Raw genomic sequence first — 22,588 nt, 5'->3', positions numbered from 1 at the left:
TTTGTTGTTGTTGTTTTTTGGAGGTAGGAGCAGGGAAAGGAAACATTAACTTATTACTCTTTAAAGAGAAAGCAGATGACTAGTTCAAGGATTACATTTATCTTTACAAAGTGATCTTTACAGACTTCATTATTGTAACATTTACCCAACTGCTGTTTGCTTAACATGTGACTTCTACTGATCTCAGTGTTACGGAACCTTTTAAGTTAGTGTCAAACAATTCACAAGTTAAAAAATTTAAAATAAAGCTTGGTGTAAGCAGATCACATTTGTAATCGCAGCTACTCAGGGAACTGAGATCTAAGGATCATATTTTGAAGGCTGCCCAGGCAGAGCCAGTGAGACTCAGATCTACAATTAACTACCATAAAATCAGGAAGTGAAATCGTGGCTCAAGTGATGAGTGCAAGCTTCCAGCAAAACAGGCTCAGGGACAGTGCCAGGACTCTGAATTTAAGCCTTAGCTCTTCTCTCTCTCTCTTTCTCTCTCTCTCTCTTTCTCTCTCTCTCTCTCTCTCTCTCTCTCTCTCTCTCTCTCTCTCTCTCTCTCTCTCTCACACACACACACACACACATACACATATACACACACCCCTTGAAAAATACACAGATTTTTGTGTGCAAAAATTTTAGTAGGAAAGAGAAACTGGGATTAAATTGGAAAAAGACCATGCTTAATTTTTATTAATAAGTATTTCTACATGAAACAAGTTGTTTACTTACCATTTATTTATTGATCACACAGAATTTCAGAAATTTTCATTTTTCTTTGAAGATCTAATTGACCACATTACTCAATATTCAGTGACTTTTCACATCTTTCATTTGTTAAGTTTTTGACTAAAACAATATCCTAGAGTGGTAAATTACATAAGTCCTAAAACGAAACTGGCTTATCACTAGCTGGTAAAAATTTTGGATTCTCCTCATGAAAACAGTTTGAAAATAATCACAAGAATAACTACAAACAAATGAGCACACTAAATTCCAGGCTAACAAGCTCTTTGGGACTTATGAAAGTACAAAGAGTTTAAAAGCTTGTATGCTAAATTGTTACCAAAAAGACCATTCTGAAAAGTTAATTCTGAGATGATCATTAGCGAAAAATAAGTTAGTGATACCAGTATTTCACCGTTATATTTGAATATTTACAATTTAATATTTACATTTTTGAATAATTATAATTTAATAAACACAAATCTGAATATTCACAATTTAAAGGACTAAAGTAAAAATATATGCTAGCCCAGTTTTCTCTTTTGTTAGAAAATCATAAATTCAAGTTTGAACTTTGAATCGATTTATAGGTAATATATCAAAAACCACAAATTTATTGGAATGGTAAATTCTATTTAAAAACACTTAGAAAGATCTTAAGCTGTGGGCCAGGAGTATGGCCTACTGGTAGAGTGCTTGCCTAGCATGCACAAAGCCCTGGGTTTTGATTCTTAGATACCACATATACAAAAAAAGCTGAAAGTGGTTCTGTGGCTCAAGGGTAGAGCGCTAGACTTGAGAAAGCCCAAAGACAGTTCCCAGGCCCTGAGTTCAAGTCCCAGGACTGGCAAAAAGATTACTTCATCTTAATTGCTGAAAATAAGATTAAGTAGCATACTTAAAAAATGCTGAAAAAAATAATTCCCATACTCTGTTTTCATATATAATTCATCTCTAATTGTCACAATATATTATCCTCCTATCTTATATTCTCAAGTACCATTTCTGTACATTAGACATAATTGAGAAAACAGGGGCATTTTAAAGTGGTTTAATGAATGGTTAGCCCTGTGATGCCCTAAAATTTTCTTGAGTGACAATTACATCCAAAAGACTGTAGTTTAGTCATGGTCATTTGTTTTGTTTGATCTTGATGGTTTTAGAAGTGTAAAGCATTTTCTTTAACACATACTCTTTGGTAGGGTGATAACCCTAGAATCTTTCAAACATGGAACAATGTTTAACAGAAGTTGGTTTAAAACAGATATTTGAGAAATATTTGTTGCAACAAAGAGAGTGGGCTGATATTTCAAAAAATATACAAGAATAACAAGCAAGAAAATGATAATTTATTAATTCTGCCAAACATGCTTTAGTTAGATGACAAAATAAAAAACTTATCAGATGTTCTTATGACAAAATAACTTATTATCCAACTAAATATGCTTTATACTTTTCAAATGGGCCCATGACCCTTTTGTCAAGTATTATTTCTGTAGTGCCCCCCCAGAAACCACATCATAAGACTGTATGGCTCAAGTGGTTGAGTACGAGATGAGCAAGCATGAGACTGAGTTCCAACTACAATACTGCCCGCACCAACAAAAGGAAAATAAACCATAGTATATAACTTTCAACTTTTTGTGAATATTTTTAAATAATTATTTGTACCTTGCCAGATAAATTACAATATAAGCAACAGTTGTATATAAACATTATGTGATATATTAAAAACTCGGGAAAGTTTGAAAGGCAAGACATTCATGGTTTGAAGAAAATCCCTCGATGATTATTAGTCAAGTTCTTAATTTTTGTGCAAGAAATACTGTACCATGGGACAAAACACATACATAAAGATTCTTACGTATCATTGCTTAAAATGAGCCTCCCTGTCTTACACCTGTAATCCTAGCTACTCAGGAGTCTGAAAACTGAGGATCAGGGTTCAACGACAGCCTCTGGGGTACTAAACTCCATGAGACTTTTATCTCCTATTAGCCATTAGAAAACCGGAAGTGGTGCTGTGGCTCCAGGGTAGGGTGGTAGCCTTGAGCTGAAGAGCTTAGGGACAGTACCCAAGCCCCAGAGTTCAAGCCCCATGACTGACAAAAAAAAAAAAGTAAGAAAATAAACATTATCAATGTTTATTCAGAAGGGAAAAATCTAAAACAGCTATCTATGTATTGAAAAATGATATTATATATAACCAATACAAGATAACTATAGCAGATTAGACTGAACAAGAGATAAAAGACACTAAGATTTAAGAATTTAAGATTTGAGAATTATCATGAGTCAACATAATAGGAATTATTAAAGCTCTCTTAGAACTTGAGTGTAAGAATTATTCATCTCAGAAAGATTGAGTAATTTTATAAACTCCTATTGATAAATAGAAAAGTAAAGAATTTTTCCAAAGTTACAAATTCTCAAAGCTAGCAGCAATTAACTAGGCAAGTTATTTCGTTAAATGCCCTTGCACATTTATTGAGTGTCTGGCACATGCCACACACAAGGAACGCACTGAATCCAACCAGATTTCCACTTCATGATGCTCCTGGTCATGAAGCATGCAGAGAGAACATATACAAGGTGCTGACAGCGTGCTTTGTTCAGCCTACAGGACACAAAGGTGTCACTGAGAAAAGACATTTGAGCAAAGATTTAAAGGATATGTGACAGGTAAATATAAGGGGTATGGTATAAAAGCAGCTTTCCAGGAAAAGGGCAGAAATTACATGTATGAACTAAGGAGAAAGGCATATGGTGAATGGAACAGACATGGAGCAGGACCAGATCATGAAGTGCCATGAATATTAGCAAACATCTATGTCTCAAAAACATACATACATACATATGTACACACACATACATGCATACATATACATACATCAATAAATACTTAAAAGTGTAATTATTTAATGTAATCATTTCATAAATATATGTGCATATTTTAACCCTTTCCTCTACAAAATCAATCTGAAGTGGCAAACAAGGATTCACATTAATTTAAAAAATCCTTTTAGGAAAAATAAAGAGTAAGAATATAACATAAAAGGAAAATGAATTATGCACATAAATATTTCATTGGATCCTGAATAATACCTGAAAGTCAGATGTAAATTTACATCTCAGTTTTATTCTAGTCAAAGTGGAAAAAATTATCAGGCACAATATTCAAAAAGTCTATAAGAAAAAGAGGCAACTACCTCCTCTAGGAGAAAGAAAAGGTTTTCAGTTAGTACTTCCTTACAGTAAGAAAACATAGGACCTAAGAGGCACTTCTTATAGGGGAAACTGTAGAATGTGGAAGGCCACGTCTATAATAAATGCCAAAGTATATTCTACACAAGAGCTTCTCACAGTTATTCAGTCAAGCTAATGAACAGTTCAGGGAAGCAATCTGCATAGGACAACAGCAATGCAATCGAATTGTATAATCTTCCAAAAGGCTGACCTTAACTGGCAATAAATCCCAGACCATCTTGCTGAACTAAGAAATGCCTGTTCTTTCAACTATTCTCTGACAGAAATCAACTGAAGTAGTAGGGGTATGCAATTCGTTGTGGATTGTTTTTAGTTAAGTTATGCAGAAGTTTTCACAGGCTTTTTATAAATAGTACTTCCATACAGGTCCACTTCCAAATTGTGCTTATAAATATTATATGGCAGTCTTTTTTTTCCCCCTTCTCAAAGAAGTGGCATAAAAGGAAAGTAACTTTAAGTTGCTACTAGCTTAAAAATTATAGCTTTTAGCTTCTGTATTAGAAGGTTCTAATATATGAATCCATTTTGGTTTTAGGGGAAAATAACCCTCACAATGATTATGTAACTAAATTAAAAGATGATGTGTGAGGTATGTTCCTAAAAATACGCCATCTCAAACCAGATTTGAATGGTTCTGGTGTGGGTGAAAATTAATCTCAGTCATTAAAGAGGATAGTGAGAACATCTAAATTAATTAAAAAGAAAAACAAAAGAATAATCAAACAACAATAATAAAATAACAAAAATCCCTGCTAAGTCAGTAAGGAACGGGACCTGCTAGATCTGGGAAGAAAGGCAAACCCAAAGTAAATAAAACTGAAGGTAATTAAATTCTATTTTTTTCCAATGTATTTGTGCTGGAATATTTTTGTACCACCACTAAAAGAATTCTTGGAAAGATGCAAGGTGGAATATTTAGATAAAGCCAATTTGAAAAAATACATACTAGCATGCTACCTTTCCATTCCTAATGATGGAATCTCTAGATATGTAAAGACATCACAAATACTGCTGTACTGAACTCAAACTCTATTGATGCAATCTTAAAAAGCTGCAACCACAATATGAACCAATGTAGAACAAAATAGTGATCCTTTGCTACTAAATAAAAATGGGACAGGGAAAAAAATACAGTCATGGGAAATAATGAACAGTTGTTCTCCCAACACAGACCTCTCTCACCTTGCTGATTTTATAGGTTTCAACCCTACAAAACTGAAAACTAGAAGCAGTAGCAATTTGAGTACCTTGAACAGAAACAATATTTTATAAAGCTTTTAGATGATAATTTTAAATTGGAGATGGAAAATAAGATTTGGTAAGTAAAAAGCCAATAGTATGTTCACATTTTAAATCTTCCTTGTAAGCTTATATATTTAACACATATATTGGATCTAGCTCTATGTAATGCAGTAACAAGATTCCAATTTATATATATATATATTTTTTTTCAATCAATCAGAAGATGAAGTAGGAAGTTAAAGCTATACAACTTCAACAAAACAAAAATTGCTAAAATCAAATGTCCCAGTGGTCATTTTAAGCTACTACAAAAGCAATAGGTTAGCAGGTTTCTGGCAAGGAATAATTGGTGCTGAGCAACAGATTGTATACAAGAGCTGAAACACTGCATAAAACTTGTATTACTGCCTTACCCATACCATATGTGCATTTTGGATGGAAACAGGCAGCTCTCACACACCTCCCATGGTTAAGCCTACTAGTAGGATGAATGAGCATAGTGCTGCTAGTTAACCCCAAAGAAAGCCAGAAGAAAGCACTAAAATTATGAACTTAATTATAATTTTTTTCAAGTAAAACTGAAATTAAGAAACAGACATAGTGGTAAAACATATATAAATTTGAAGTTACAGAAAAGACTTTTACAAACTTTGATACTCAAGTGTAAGCTTAATGAATCTTCACAATGTTTGGCACAAATATTATTGTTAGTCTTATAGTCAAACATAAAACTCAAGAGTATATAGTCTCAGGCTGGGACTGTAGTCAATGGAGAGCACTTCACTAGTATACATAAGATCCTGGGTTTGATCACTTGCAAAATTAAAAACAATCTGTACCAAGAGTCTATAGAATCAAACAATTTTTTTCACATTACAAGTAGTTGAATCTTTCATTTCACAATGTAGACTTCATTAGTGACAACAATGTTTTAGCAATTTTGGCAGTCTGACAATTTATCTACAAGGATTACTGAAGTATGACTTCTTAGTCAAACTTGATTAATCACTACCTAGAATCTTTATTTATTTATTTATTTTTTGCCAGTCCTGGGCTTGAGCTCAGGGCCTGAGCACTGTCCTTGGACTTTCTCAAGGCTAGAGCTCTACCACTTGAGCCTCAGCACCACTTCTGGCTTTTTTCTATGTATGTGGTGCCGAGGAATTGAACCGGGGTCTTCATGCATGCTAGGCAAGCACTCTTACCACTAGGCCAAACTCCCGGCCCATGAATCTTTTTATTATACAGCAAATCCCTACATTTTGACCCACTCTATTCAAAACAGTAATATAAACCTTGGCATTTGGGGACCAGAATAAATGAGGTCTTAGTTTTGATCCTCAGCACAGGAGGTGGGTGGGGCAATGTATGCGGATGGCAACACCTGGTGGCAAAATTTCAATTTGATTTCCTAAGAGAGAAACAGACATGATTTGTGGAAAGGAAGAGGTCTCAAACAGGGCATCTAATTTTCCAATTTATGAACTAAGAATCAGAGTTGAAGAGAAGCTAAAAAGTGCCCAAAATTATATATTTAGTGACCCGAGTACTCAAACAAAAATATACTTTCTTTTCTACTACCTGGCCATGCAATTCAAATGAAAATCTTCTTCTCAAAAAGTATATGAATAAGAAGATGAATGTATTACAGAATAAAACTTACTTTTGAATTAGTAGGTAATAAATCTATGTTCTATTTATCAAAGAAATCATACATTTGAAACTTACGTTAAGAGAAACAAAGAAGGAACAAAGATCCTGGCACTTCTCTGGCAATGTTATGTTTTTAAAAAGAACTATAAAAGTAGAAATTAATATTTTCAAACTCAAAGTCTCAGCATCATAAATATAAATGTTGAAGGCAGATTTGTAGACAAATAAACATTCCAACAAGTACTTCAAAAAGTACTGTGAAGTTTTTTTTTGCAGGGGTAGGGTATGAGGGGGCATATGCCTTTAAAACTGTTTCAATGGCATTGAATTGATTAATGAAACAAGTTTAAGTCATGCTACTTCAAATAAAATCTGAAAAATAACCTCCAAGTCACCTCACTTTTCTCCCTGCTGGAAAATCCCTGGGTGACAGTGGACAGATGTTTTGACAAAATGTGATCAGATGTGGTGCCTCTGATCAACTAATTAAGAGATCTTAAACCCAAATGAGCCAGGAAGGAAGTGCCAACATATCTCTTGAAAATCATTTTCAATAGAAGACTGTTTCATTGTTTTATTATCACACAAAATAATTCTTCCTATAAACAAAAAATATCTAGAGTGAACATGCTGGCTTCTCAGCTAAAATATTACCATTATTTAAAAGGCCAGATACATTACTATTGACAAAACTCAATAATCAAAATGCAGGAAAGAATTATTTAACCTATTTATCAGCTCAAGTGCAACTACTTTTAGTAGTTTATGTATTACATAATCCTCCTTAATTTTTACATAGAAGCCATATATATAGTGAATTTATATATATAGTGCATATATAATTAAAATTAGAAAGTCAAACATCTTTACATTTTATCAAAAGTTCCTCAATGTCAGTTATAAAACCAAAAAATATTCCACTCAGAATATGCTATCTTTACTGCACATGAAACTGGTGAATGTAAAAGATCATTTTCTTAGAATAGAATATTAAAAGTAGATTTACTGTCAAAAATATTCATATTTTCATGCTGTTAATACTTATTGACAAGTTACTTTCTAAAAATAGTTATACCAACTTAAACTGTCTTTGGTGTCAATATCCATTAAATCTATTATTTGGACTACGAATATGTGGTAAGAATAAACTGTTTCATTCATCTTTTTTACTACCAACACTTTGAATTTGCACACCTATATACTTATGTAATACTGACAAAATTTAAAACTGAAAATTGACAACCATTGGATGAATGTTTTCTCCATGTGAAATTGTTGTTGGGAGTCACCCTGAGTTCCTTTTCCCCCAGACCATGCAACCCCAATTATTTTCTAGACAACAGATCCCAGTTTTTTATAGGATAATCTTATTCTCCTCCCTTAGGGGTTATAACCAAAGTTGATATCATATGGAATTCAGAAAGTTATCGATAATTCAATTATTTTAACAACTATCTAAAATAAAAAGTGAGGAAAATTACTTAGTTGCCTGGAGGCTCCAAAAGCTGTGAAAAGATAGAAGATAAATGGAACACACAAGAAGAAAATTCAACATATTTTAGTATATTACATACCTTTTTGAAAAAATTACTTTTAGGCTGGGAGAAAGGGGTATAGAGGAAAGAAGAGACTTAACCAAAAGGTTGCAAGACAGATACAAAGACAAAAAAGCTTCAATGACTATTACACACAATGTGAATATAACACAGAATGCATGGCATAATTCAAAATTAGTAAATGAAAAAAGGCATGGGTTGTTAGATTTTTTAATCTGATTTATTCATTCAACATTGTAAATATACCAGAATATAATCACTTAACCACTTTAGGAAAACAGTTTTTATTATTTCTACTGACTTAATTATGGACTTTGCAATTGCTTAAAAATTTCCTAGTAAAATTAGCTATAAGTTAGCTTAATTCTTCAATGAGAAATTATATTAAATATGCAATAAACTACTTTGATTAACAGAAGTTAAGGGTATTAATGCTAACGTTTATTTCTGTATATTATTTTTGTGTTCTCTGTCAGTATAACTACAGGACGACTGCAATACCACCAACTGATAATAATCTTTATAAATCCTACTGTGCAGCTATACCATCTGTTAGTATTTTATGTGTTGCCACATGCATGTGTAAATCCATTATCACTCAGGACAAACACACAAATAGAATTATGGTTTTGTGGAAGGTTTTTTGTGATTGGTTATTATCTTCAGGCTAGTAAATAAATAAAAAATTTTCTCTGTCTTGCAGAGCAAAAATAAAGTCCAAAATTTAAAATTATCTGCATAATTATATTAAAAATGACACATATCCACAACTCACAACATAAACACAAAGCAATAGGTTTTCAAGTTCAGCTAATATAATTCATAATACAAAATATTTTCCATGACTGCATAGGAGAAATGAACAACTATGTATTTATTCTCTTATGAGATGATGGCAACAACTCAAAATTGGGTCTCTTATGAGTTAGGAGACAGCAAAAGGCAGTAAGTAGATAGAATGTTATTACAATTTACTATCAAAATCTACCCAGAAGAATAATGACAAAAAGAATGAACAGAAGGATGTAGATAAATCCCAATTGGATAATTAGTTCAAATTATAACTCCTCCAAGTACTAGAGTTTAATGACTTTAATAAGCACAAACATGGGTTTAACTGGAATTCATACTACAGACACCAAAATATGGTGAACTATGTTAAATTACTAATGACTTTTAAAGCACAAACAGCCAGGCATGGTGGCTCATGCCTGTAATCCTAGCTACTCAGGAGGCTGAGATCTGAGGATCAAGGTTCAAAGCCAGCCCTGCACAAAATGACCTAAAACTCTTATCTCCAATTAACCTCTAGAATGGGAAGTGGGGCTTGCCTCAAGGGTAGGGCAGTAGCCTTGAGCTGAAAAGCTCAGGGACAGCACCCAAGCCCCAGAGTTCAAGCCCCATAACGACAAAAAAAAAAGTAAGAGAATAAACATTATCAATCATTTTAAAATACCATTTAAAATGTATCTTCAGGTCAAGAATGGATATCAAAAGAGTTAATCAGAAGGGAAAAATCTGAAGCAGCTATGTATTGAATATATATATGTATATATATATATAGAGAGAGATGTGGCAGATTAGACTGGACAAGAGATAAGAGACACTTTAAGATTTAAGAATTTAAGATTTGAAAATTATCACAAGTTCAAGCTCCATGACCCACAAAAAATGTACAACTTGAGAAAATTATGCTTTAATGACTACAAAGTTCAATGATATTTCTTTAAGCAATCCTACTTTAGGTGACGGTGTCTTAGTATCATATAGGCAACTATAAGGAAGAAACATTATTAACCAAATCAACTTCATCTCTGAAGGAAATCCTAAACCATTTCAGTAGAGGGAATGAAAAAGAAACCAATAATCTTTCAAGACGTACTAAGAAATCATGGTTTTTCTGGAGTGAATGTTACATTAATACAAATACTTATACAAATACATATAAGGCTTTTAATAAAGTCTTTTGTGTAAATGTATTAAAAGAGCTCATAATCCAACTCTAAAACTGAGCTTATCTGATGCCCAAACCAGATCTTTTCCATCTACTTAAACTACCTTCTAGAATTCCCACCATGTCAAAAGATGAACTTGGGTGGGGAACTCAATGTATTAAGGTCTATAAAAGTACAAAGGAAAATATCACATACTACTTAACAAACTATTTTAGCTAATATTAAAACTATACAGTAGAACAAGTCAAGTTTCTAATTTTGTTTTAACTCTTTATTAACTATCATTGAGATTTACATGTTTATATCAGTTACACAGAATGATTTGTGTCTATTTGTAAAATACTCTTAGATGAGGAATTTCACTCTAGATATACTTAATTATATAAACTTAACTATCTAAGCAAGTACAGAAAAATTGCTAATGGCCGGAAGCACATCCAAGGCATGAAACCTTCCTTAATTCTTCCTCATGCTATTTTTTCCTCCACTGAAATCTCACATCTACTTTTATTGTCAGTGGGGTTGAAAGAACTTATCTTGTTCTACAGGTGAAAGTTCTTGAGGTTTACATATGCTTATGTTCTCTCAACACCACGTCTAACATGATCCCTGGAATTTCGTAGGCAATCTATGTTTACCTGAGTTTACCAAAACCCTTACTTTAGTATAGTAAAGGGTCTGAGAAAGGTAAGTTATATTTTGGTAATTATGAATGCTTAAGGGGTCAAGCTTTATGGAATCTCTATTAATTTACCAACTTTGTTCTCATTGTATATAGTTTTTCTACATTTCTTGTAGAAATGTAAAATGAAAATAACAAAAATATTTGTTGTAGTACAGTAATTCTAATTGCTTACTCAAATGCCTGAATATTTTACAAATTAAAGTAAAAGTGCCTAAAATCAAGATTTTTTAAGTAAAAGCATTTTACCCATAGTGAGAGAAGATACAACTGTGTAATAAAACAAAATAAAAATATTATTAACTGTTACCCACCCATAAATATTTGGCAGGTCTAATAGTATGATAGTGGCTGAGGCTAGGAAGTTACATTTTCCATCTTCCTGTAACTCACATTGTAGTCATCAAGAACAATGAAAGTAGTTAATAGGACATTGGGGCTGTACCTGGGCTGAAGGAACAGATTAATAGGGTTCATAAGTGAGGTAACATTTAAAAGTTCAGTGTCTAAGCTTTATTTTTCTGGCTTAACAACACTTGGGGGTATAGAAGTAACAGTTTGTTGTTCATTTTGAGATAATATTTCAGAAGAATCTGCTGGTCTAATAATAGTCTAGTGAAGAGATGAAGATACAGTTGAGACTGGAGAAAGCAGATGTGGAAGATAATTAGTAGGTAGACAAATTTTATGAGCAGGTGAGAAGAATGAATCAAAATGTCAAGCCTTTAATTTGGTAGATGGATGATGACATTAAATGCAACCTAAGTCATAAGTTAACAAGTATTTATTACATGTCTTCTATGTACAATATGCTCATCTAACACATGAAGTCTGTTTTTATTCTAGTAAGAAGAGACAGCAAATACATGAATAATCTAAGATAATAAAAGGTGATGGAAAAAATGAAATAAAATTATGTAATAGTAATCATGGAGGAGGGACACTATCAGATTGTCATAGAAATGACACTTAAATGATAACAGAGGAACTATGTAACACTCTGGTTTAAAGGGGTGGAGCACCAAACAGAAAGACTGACAGCAGAAACAATTTAATAATCAAAAAGGTATAGGAAGGCAAGGTTTTGTGGGGTTGTGTAATGGAAGTATGGAAAGAAAACTACAAAGGATAGAGATCCTTATTCATTTTTCTTACAATGATTTAGTAGTCAGAAGATTTTTCAGAAAGGACTAATGTGATCTCATTTCTATTTCTGTCCTGTTAATGGAGAATAGGCTTAAAGAGGAAGACTGGAGGTAGAGTCCTGGTTAAGATGGTAGCTTAGATTGTAACAATGACAATGCGGAAAAGTGGTTGGATTCTAGAGAGGTTAAGATAACGAGACTTGCTAATGGACAGGATATGGAATGTGAAGGGCACAGAAGAGCAAAAGGTAACCCACAGGTTTCAGTTCTAAACCATTACAGAGAATGGAGAGGTATTAAAAAAAAAAAGAAAAATTGGATAGAGAAATTCAGGGTGATGGGGCAGAAATGAATGGTTCGATGGTCAAGTAAACTTTTAAGTAAAATATAAACAGGTGAATATACCTATGGAAATTGGGAGAAAAGTCTGGGTGGAAAATTCTTTAAATTCTACAAAGACTAAAGCCATGAGACTAAATAAGACTCAGCTTGACTGGATCAACATATTTGAGGTAAAGAGTATGAAATAATTTTTGGATTTTTAAAAGCGAAACATGAATTCCATTTTAGATACTTAAGGACAAGACAAATGTTTATGTGGCTTTTCTATGGCAATACATATATAACCTCTAAAAAATATTTTATTATTATCCTCTTGCAGTGTTATTTGGTCCTGAAGTCTCCTTTACAAGATCTCTGTCTTTTATGCTGTATCGATGAGCTGTAGGGATACAGCAAACACTATCCCTCTCCCACTGCCAAGAAGCTGTTCAGAAAGCACTTCAGATACATCCAGTATAGCATAAATACCAATATCTCACTCTAATGACTAAAAAAATTACTGTATTAATAAAAAGTTAGAAAATAGCACAACAGGCTACTTTGAAATCTCTAAGGACTAAAGCTCTCTCCGTAAGAAATAATCTTGAAATTCTATCAGTCAACATTGAAAAATAACCAGTGTCAAATTTACAGACATTTTGTGTGCTTTTGTCTGAATATTAGGGGAAATCCTCAAACTCATATGTTGAAACCTAATTCTGAAGCTGATAGTGTTACAATACACGGTTTTGGGGACATAAGGGTAGAGTAGTTATGAATGGGATTTGTTTCTCCATAAAGGGCTAAGACACTAAATAAAGTTCTAAGTGAACACTCAGTAAGAATGGCATCATCTGTGAACCAAAGCAGGGTTTTTACAAGATACCAAGCCTGCCTGTACCTCAATCTTTCCAGCACCCAGAAACTGAAGAAATAAATTTCTGTCATTTATAAACTATCCATAGTATTTTACAATAGCAGCTTGAATAGAGTAAAACACTAAGTGTTGAACTTGGGCAATTATGGCTCATATCTAAGCCATCCTGTTGGTTATTCTTCTCCCAAATTATCAAATATTTCCTATCAAAGATACTACTCAGGATCAGCACTCACTAAGTGAATAAATGAGAGATCAAGATACCTCATTGTAAAAGATGGGACTTATTTTTTCCATCACTGCATACTCAGGTTCTTGCACAGGGCCTCAAGTTCAATTAGAGCTTAATAGACAGCTACTGTACACATGAATAAACAAATGAATATGCTTTCAGGAAAAAGATGATGATTTTGTTCCTTTTCTGACTCCCTTTCTTACATTTTTAAGGTTTTTCCCAATTAAAAATATTTGCTCAGTGAAAGCAATATTAATATAAAAAATCTCTTAAATGTAATTTTCTATCCATAACTCCTAGTTGTATTAATTTTTTCATTTAACTCATATTTTTGACTGCCCAAGCTTTCTAACCATAAAGGGATACTACAATAAACAAACAGACTAAGTCACTGGTATCTCTCCCTCTCCCTTTCCTTGCCTCTCTCCCTCCCCATCCTTCTTTCCCTCTCACTCTAGTTGCAGGTAGCAAAACCCTCCCCCATACGATACTGTACCAGTCTGTAAGAAAAAGGTACTAGTATTTATCCTCAGAAAACTATTCATTGAGTCTTGTTTAGTTTTACGCCAGAGAACTCATAGCATTTCATTCACTTCCAAAGACTGGCTTCATTCTACTACAAGTAAAAGTGTGTCACTCTGTATAAAGTTGATAAATCCATGAATACCTCTCCACCCTAGTATTTTATCATCTTGAAGTTGATTATTTCAATGGATAAGTAATGTTAATATATTTCTACATACTATGCAAAGGCATCTTGATGATATTTTCAAGTACCCTAAAGGATTAAATAGCTTTTCCATGTAAAAAAGAACAAATACCTTCATCTTTTTACAGAACACTATCAAGAAGTATACTTTGACACAGGAAATGTAGCTCTGAGTAGATTTTTCAAGCCTTTATTTATAGGTTCATATATTATCTATTTAATCAAATGTGTTAGAAAATACTCTATTAAAAATAGTTCAAATGTTTTAACTTATGTGCTCTATTCCCTGTTTCCCCCCCATCACCTGGCTTTTTTTTTTTTTAAACAGAAACTTTCCATTTCCAGCAATAGGAAAAACTTAGCAATTGGACAGTCACTCCTTGTTCTAGCATTCCCTAACGTTTTGCAGATTACCTGTTTTTCAGTAACTAGGCACAGTCTGCACGAAAAGAGTGGAAATTACTATTTATTCTCAGAGGATTATGCAATAAGTGACTTGTTTAGTCTTACCCCCAGAGAACTCACTACATCTCACTCACCTCCAAAGGTTGGTTGCCTTCTACTTCGGACGTTTTACTTTGTAGTTCATTTGTTGTGTCTCCTGAGAAGAAAAAACAGAAACAAAAATAATTTTACCATACTATTATGGCCAAATTGGTTTTTAGTTATTTGAACTTTTTGTCATTATACATTCCATATCAACAGGAGCAAGCACTAGTACCTTGTTGCAAAGCAAATAGTTTTTTTTTTATTAAAGAATTTAACATTGATTTTTGGCAAAGTAAATAGTTTTTAAGAATGATAATTTTGTACGTCTCATAAATCATCCATAAACATATACACTTATAGCCTATATATATATAAACCTATATGTATATATTGTATATATATATACATATAGGTTTATATATATATTGTATATACATATATATTGTATATACATATAGGTTTATAATGGAAAAAATCAAATAAATTCATAGTTTACATATCATGCCATATTTTAGATATGGTTTGAGAAGGTAATTTACTTTAAAATAAAAGCTCTTTATGATATAATTGTTCTCCTAATTAAGATTTTCACATGATTCACTTTTTTTTTTTAAGTCAGTTGTGGAGCTGGAACTCTGAGCCTGGACAATGTCTCTGAGCTTTTCAGCCAAGGTTACTGCCGTACTTCTTGAGCCACAGTACCACTTCTGGTTGGAGATGAGTCTCATGGACTTCAGTGCTTGGGCTGGCTTTGAGCCACAACCCTCAAATCTCAGCCTCTTGAGTATCTAGGATTACAAGTGTGAGCCACCATGCCAGCCAAGCACAAATGTTGTCTCTGAATTTCCAGTGAACCAAAATGGTGGCAATATTTGTTAACAGAAAAAGACAATGAACACATCCATAGATTAGCTCTCAATTAACCCTTTGGTACCTAAGGCTGGGAGTAATATTAATAAATGATTTTGAACTAGGATTACTTGAAAGATAATAGGACAGGTATTAACACAGTTGAGCAAATATAAGCATAACTGATTAATTAATGACCTATTTCAATTTAATTACCATTAAGTAATTAACACATAATAGGTATACAATCAATTAAACTAGTACTTCAGAATTTAGTAAGAGGATAATCTAGCAATTCATAAATTGTTCTTATTGCAAAAACTAATCAGGATTAGGCATGTCTGCTAGAAAGAAAATTACCAAGTTTGTGGATGGAAACTTGGTTGACACTAAAGGTCAGAAATTTATTTCTATAAAGGTCACAGTATTAAGAGTAATGATTGTGGATAAAGCACAGAAAGCTTGTTTCAAACATAGAAGTTTATCAGTGGCAATAATGAGGAAAAGTTCCATGAAAATTTCAAAGTCTTGAAATCCCGGTAAATCTTAAAACCATGGAAGAACCAAGAAGAGAATGAAGAGGAGAAGGGGGGAGCATGAAGGCAAGAATTCATTGTTTATACCACAGAATTGAGAAAGGGAAGGGATGGGTTGAAAGTGGGAGGTGAAGATGTCGAAGTGGAAACCCAGATCAAGATGCATTATTTACATTAACTACTTTGTTAAATGGTGTGTGTGTGGGGGGGAACCTTAATACATAACCTGAAAATTAAGAAAAGTAAGGGAAGGGTGATATTGATCAAGATACAGCTCATTCACAAACTGCTTTGGTGACTGTCAAGTCTGTTATGGAACTACTTAAAAATATTAAAAAAAAAACCACACACATGTATATAACAAAGAATGTACAACACCCAATTAATTTAGTCTAAAAAGATTATGTCAAATTAATTACTATTGGACTGCACACAAACACTGTATTTGGCTAAATTATAGCACAAAGTCTATGCTTTCTTTGCCATTTTATTATTTCAAGCTGAGTACACAAAATTTTCTCCATTTTTCCCTAATGTTTGAACAACCAGGAAGGTTATCAGCCAGTGTTCTTGACATCATATAACACATCTGCCTGGAAGCAATGCAGAATCACTATTTATTGAAATGCCATGTCTGGTGATGACTCAGATAAAAGAATAAAGGAAAATTGCCATCTGCAACATTATTTCTCTACAAACAAAGGCACGAAATGAAACCTGAACAAATGATTAGGGGATAGAACAAGGCATAATAAAATATGGTGTTTCCAACAGAAGAATTATTTTATCACAGAAAATTCATTTACATTCGGTTTTCTAGAACCCCCATACAAGTTAGACAATCTGGGATATAAGGAATGTAAAACAAGGTACGTTAAATTTTAAACATCATTAACTCTTGCTTATATGTTGGATGGAGTAAAAATATTCCACTTGCATTTCATTTAAAAAAGTTTAGGGCCGGGAGTTTGGCCTAGTGGTAGAGTGCTTGCCTAGCGTGCACCAAGACCTGGTTCCTCAGTACCATATACTAGAAGCTGGAAGCTGGAAGCTGGAAGTGGTGCTGAGGCTTAGGTGGTAGAGTTCTAGCCTTGAGAAAGTCCAAGCTCAGGCCCTGAGCTCAAGCCCAAGACTGGCAAAAAAAATAATAATAATAAATAAATATCACAGTTGGTTACTGTTGGGCCTTAAGGCCTCCCTGACTCCTCTACTTGACAGGTAAATGAACCATCAGAGATCAAAGGTACTTGGTGACCTGCCAAGGTCTTCCAGACAGCAGGCAGTCACACTGAAGCCAAACCCATCTCCAGAGACTGGTGAAAAATTTCAGCAGATGAGAGCTACAATTGAAGGTATGAAGCAGAAGTTAGAGTGTGAATAAAAGAGTCAACAGCTCTGGAAGAAAATTTTGAAGGCAAGATATGGTGCTAGTTCCACTCCAGACCCTCCCCCATTCCTTCCTGCTGCTCTACTCCTCACAGCTTATGTTTTCTTCCCTTTCTGAGGTAATGTCAAATACTTCTGTCCAGAACAAACCTCTATCCTTCCTTCTAGTCTTTTAAAATAAATATACAGTTTCCTTAATATTTTTTCAGAAGTTTGTAAGAACCAAAACAAAGGCAAACATTCCTTTTATATTACAATCATGCAATTTTGTTTAAAATGTAGTTTTTATTTAGAGGATTGAGTAAATGATAAAAGCTACATATACACTAATAAAGCTCTGTTAGAATTTAAAAGACTAAAGTAAAATTCTCCAATAGTTTAGATTAAGAGTCAGCCTTTTTTTCTATTAAAGGCCAGACAGTAAATATTTTAGGTTTTCCAGGCCATATGGTCTGTGTCACAACTTCACAACACTGCTATTGTAGCCAAAAGCAGCCACAGACAATATGTAAGCTAATAAGTATGGCTACAATCCAATATAATCTTATTTATAAAAACAGGTGGCAGGCTGTACCAATCCCTGTTTTAAAGAAATATATACACTGTACTAGGTTTAAAACATCAAATAATATTTGATCTGCATATGGACATGAGAAAGGGACGGTCACTGAATTATCATTTTGATCTCATTCTACTTGGTGCAGATGGGAGACAGGAGAGGAGAAATGGTAAGGAGCGAGAACTAGGAACAAGGGAAGGCATAAAAGATTCCTAGGCAATCTGAATATCTCTATAGGTCACAAAGGGGAAGCTTGTCTGGAGGACTTGGTTTATACTCTATTGACTTCATTCCTGGCTTCACTCCACTTTCCTGTCTGTGAATTAGTGAGTTAGGGAGCACTTGGGTGCATCTTTCTCTCAAGAATAGAAGACCACACAGAATTTGTTACTCTAATCTTCTCAGCAGCCTCCCCCTATTTAGGAAGGCCTGTTCCAGACCTGCACATCTGTAGCTGAGAGGAACTCACTCTAATTCTGGGAGTCAGATTAAGAGATACATTTTTCTTCCAGATCTAAGTTACATTCATCCATAAAAGCTTCTAAGGCAATATTAGATGACTTTGATCTCAATTGGTCCGTTTTTACTCCTTTCAATTGGCTAGCACTCAGCTGAGAAGGGGCTGATGTTGGTAGCATGCCTTTGGGCCTAAGATCACCAGGAATAGGCTCATGTAGATGAGGCTGGAGCCATGTTTGCATGCAAAAAGTTAGGATGGTTGTTTCTTCTTTTCTCTAATTGAGAGGAGTTATCTATAACTTCATATCTGAGAATGCAATCTACAAAATACTGCTCCAAGAATTTCACAGGAAAAAAAAATTCTATGGTCAGAAGTAGGAGAGAAACCTGCAAAACGTGAGTTCTTTCTGTTGATTTTCAATGCACTTTTGCATCAGAGAAATTCTGTAGAAAGGAACTCTAAATTTGTTTCTACAATGTATTTGGCTATAGAGCATTTCATTCAACTGGCACCTATTAAAGATCTTTCAGAGTCTCATTATACTCTATGGTAAGACTTAAGCTTTCTTAAGTTAAGGTTGATTATAAAATATTTTTAACTGACTCTTCAGAAGACTTAATATGACCAAATTATTCACTTTTGCAATTTACTTGAAATGGCATTAAGACACACTTTATCTCCTTGGAAGACTTTTTTTCATGCCTTTCTATGAACTCATTCTATTGCACTGTAGACAGACTGGCAGTATGTGGTTTTATTCTACCAGAATAAAATCAGAATTCTGATTTCATAGTGGTTGATAATCAGAGGAGGAAAGGATTGCCAGCACCTTGAAGACAGGAGAAAGCCCCATACTTAAAAATATCTCCCCCACAAATTCAACCAATTAGGGATTCATTAGAGTTAATGAGCTCCTCTTTTAAAATGCAAATACCCTCTGGGAGTGTTTTCGTATTAGTCATTCACTATGTGAAGTAGTGGAAAGAACAGTGGAATAGTCACACCATTAACTCCTTTTCAATTTTCAGTCACACTCATTATACCAGGCCCCCCGGCACAGTGCAAAGAGAATGGCTTTAAAATCTGTCAGAACTCGACCCAAATCCTTTGCCATATCTATGACCTTGTGAAGTTACCTTAAGTTAGAACTTAAGCCTTTATTTCCTCATCTGAAAAATGGGAAGAATGATACATAATCAGGGTGTTACAATGACTAAATGAGGAAATATGTTGAACACTGAATTTACAGAGGAAAGTAAGGGACTGGAGACAAGAGAAATGTGGTGTTGTAGCAGTGGTATCAACTGCTGTTCTGCCTTTGTCCCGGATCTGTTGCTGTATCGTCATAGACTCTCTAAAATTGTTATGTTGAAACTTAACCTTCACTACAGTAATAGTAGGAGCTGAAGCCTTTAGGAAATAACTGGCCAAGAATGGGATCAATGTTTTTACAAGTGGCTAAAGAGCAGAGTTATTGCCTTACGTTATGCCAGGACATTACTAGCAGTTCTGTGAACCAGAAGGCAGACCTTTACTAAATACCAAGTTTGCCAGTACTTGGAGCTTGGGATCTGCAGCCTTTAGAACTTTGAGAAATAAATTTCTGTTGTTTACAGGCCACCTTTGTGATAGCAAAGTAACCCAAAAAGGGCTGATTTTGAGGGTGACAGAAGAAGCCCTTGAATGCTTGGATAGCTTTTTTATATCCATTTAATGAGGACAGATGTGGCAGCATAACCCAAAGCTGTTGCAGATTTTAAATCACGCCATACATGCTCCTTCTCAATTCTTAGTAAAACATGAGTTAATTTATCTGATTAGATATAATATACATTTAAGTCTCATACTTCTTTCCTGCCAATTTAATCCCTGTTCCCAAATGGAGAGAAAGAAAAAGTGCTAATTACTTAAGACATGCCCTGCCCAGGAGCATGGTCACAACTCTGTGGACAATTGTTACAACCTCAGAGGGAAATGAACCAAGAATATGAACAGTTAAGTCACAAAAGAAGGAATACACTTAGGAAACAAACACAGGAAAAGGTTCAAGCTAAGAATTAAAGAAAAGCAAATTAAAATGGCACCAAACACACATGAAATTAGCAGTCCAAAATTAACACTGATTATCAGCAAAGGGTGGAATGCTGCCACTTTTCTGGTAACAATGTAATGCTCAGTAAACATCTGATTTAACTTTAAGTGGGAAAGAACAGCAAGAAAGAATTGTACACACACATTCACTAAGGATTTATAAAAAGAAAAATTGTTAAAATTTAAACTAAGGATTCAATAGAACAGGTAAGCTACTTTAAAAGACTTTCAGCTTAATATGTTTGTCCATTCAAAATTTAAGCATCATATTAGATTTTATCTTCAGGACTACTATGAAAATCATACATCTAAAAATCTTGCTTACTGGTTTACAGGCTTATGGTCACACTTACTCTGTGTATTTACTCTGTGTATTTACTCTGAGCTGTAAGAATGTAAGGAAATCTAACAGAGGTGAGACCCATTGATGAGTTGTTTTAGATGCAAAGGATGCTATTTGGAACTACAGAATGATCTTTTTTTTTTTCTGTATGATTTCAAAGCAATCCCCAAATCATTTAAGATGTTTAATACTAGGCAAACTGCAAGCATTGTTTCTTTTAGACTGGAAGGTGAAAAACTTGAAAAGGTCAAATTAATTTTGTGCATATGTATTTGTTTAATATTGTATCATGCTGTGTAAGTCTGCTTCAAAAGATTTGGTATGCCTTTATAACTGTTACTAATTCTCTTCCCTAAAAATGTATACACTGAGAAAGTTATTTGGAGTGACTATTACTGCGTCTAATTCCCAAATGCTACTACTAATAGAAAGGTCTGCAGACGGCTTCTTTGAGCAGTCTCTGTGGAGTTACTTTCCATACTATTCTGAGAAATATGATACACCAAAAAATGTGCAGTGTACTTAGCTTGAAGCTTAAATTTGCAAACAGAAAAATAATATCCACTAGCACAGTGATGTTCATTGCAACACTATTTACCATAGCAAAGATATGGAACCAACCCAGATGTCCCTCAGTTGATGAGTGGATCAACAAGATGTGGTATTTTTACACAATGGAATTCTATGCTGCTGTCAGAGAGAACGACATCGCCCCATTTGTAAGGAAATGGAAAGACTTAGAAAAGATCATATTAAGTGAACTAAGCCAGACTCAAAGGAACTTAGGCCCAAGAGTCTCCCTCATTTGTCATAATCAGTAGAAACCTTGGGCTCTCCTAGCAGAGATTTACAATAGAACAAAATCTAGAGACATAGGCCAAATAGTATGATACTAAATGTAAGGACCTCCAGGAGAAGGAAACAAAAGCCATATAATGAATGATTGTTGTCCTTAACGTACTATGTTATCTCTCATCTCTTTTGCCATCCCTTGGTTATCTCATATTGTTATAATATTTCACCTTGTTATCTGATATATTTTATATGTGCTTAACTGGTTATTTGAGATTGGATAGGGAAGGGGGGAAATCAAGATAAGTGGGGGGAAGGTGGGAGGGAAATGGGGACCATGTCATGAGAAAGGGTATCAATGTTTGTGAAGTTATGCACCTTCTATCTGGTGAATAAAATGTAATCCTTCTATTAATCACAATAAAAAATTTAAAAAGAAAAAAAAGTAGGCCACAAACAAAAAAAGAAAAATAATAAGAAGATTATAGCAATAATGTCAGATTCTATCTGAAACAATAACTTAAAAAGGGCTAGGAGTATCATTCTAGTGGTAAAGTGTCTGTCTAGCAAGCATAAGGCTCTGACTTTAAACTGAGAGACGGGAAGGAGGAGGGAGAGAGAGAGAGGAAAAGAGGGAAGAAGGAAGGAAAGGAAGGGAGGAAGAGAGAGGGAGAGAGAAAGACAGGAATGAAGGAAGGAAGGGAAGGAGGGAGAAAAGGAGGGA

At 34.1% G+C, this 22,588-nt stretch overlaps 1 protein-coding gene across 4 annotated transcripts in view; it reads right to left on the bottom strand.

Annotated features, from left to right (window-relative positions):
• The window catches only part of Umad1 (UBAP1-MVB12-associated (UMA) domain containing 1), a 181,502-nt gene that overhangs the window by 57,028 nt on the left and 101,886 nt on the right, over positions 1 to 22,588 (bottom strand). For all 4 annotated transcript variants that reach the window (XM_090333159.1, XM_090333160.1, XM_090333158.1 and 1 more), the window contains one exon: positions 14,899 to 14,960. In XM_090333159.1, coding sequence (XP_090189285.1) covers positions 14,899 to 14,960 — 62 coding nt within the window. The remainder of the gene's footprint in view (positions 1 to 14,898; positions 14,961 to 22,588) is intronic.

Source organism: Megascapheus bottae, chromosome 5, assembly GCF_031878675.1.
Source record: "Megascapheus bottae isolate mThoBot1 chromosome 5, mThoBot2.hap1, whole genome shotgun sequence".
NCBI lineage: Eukaryota > Metazoa > Chordata > Mammalia > Rodentia > Geomyidae > Megascapheus > Megascapheus bottae.
This window is presented reverse-complemented; position numbering and strand designations above follow the sequence as displayed.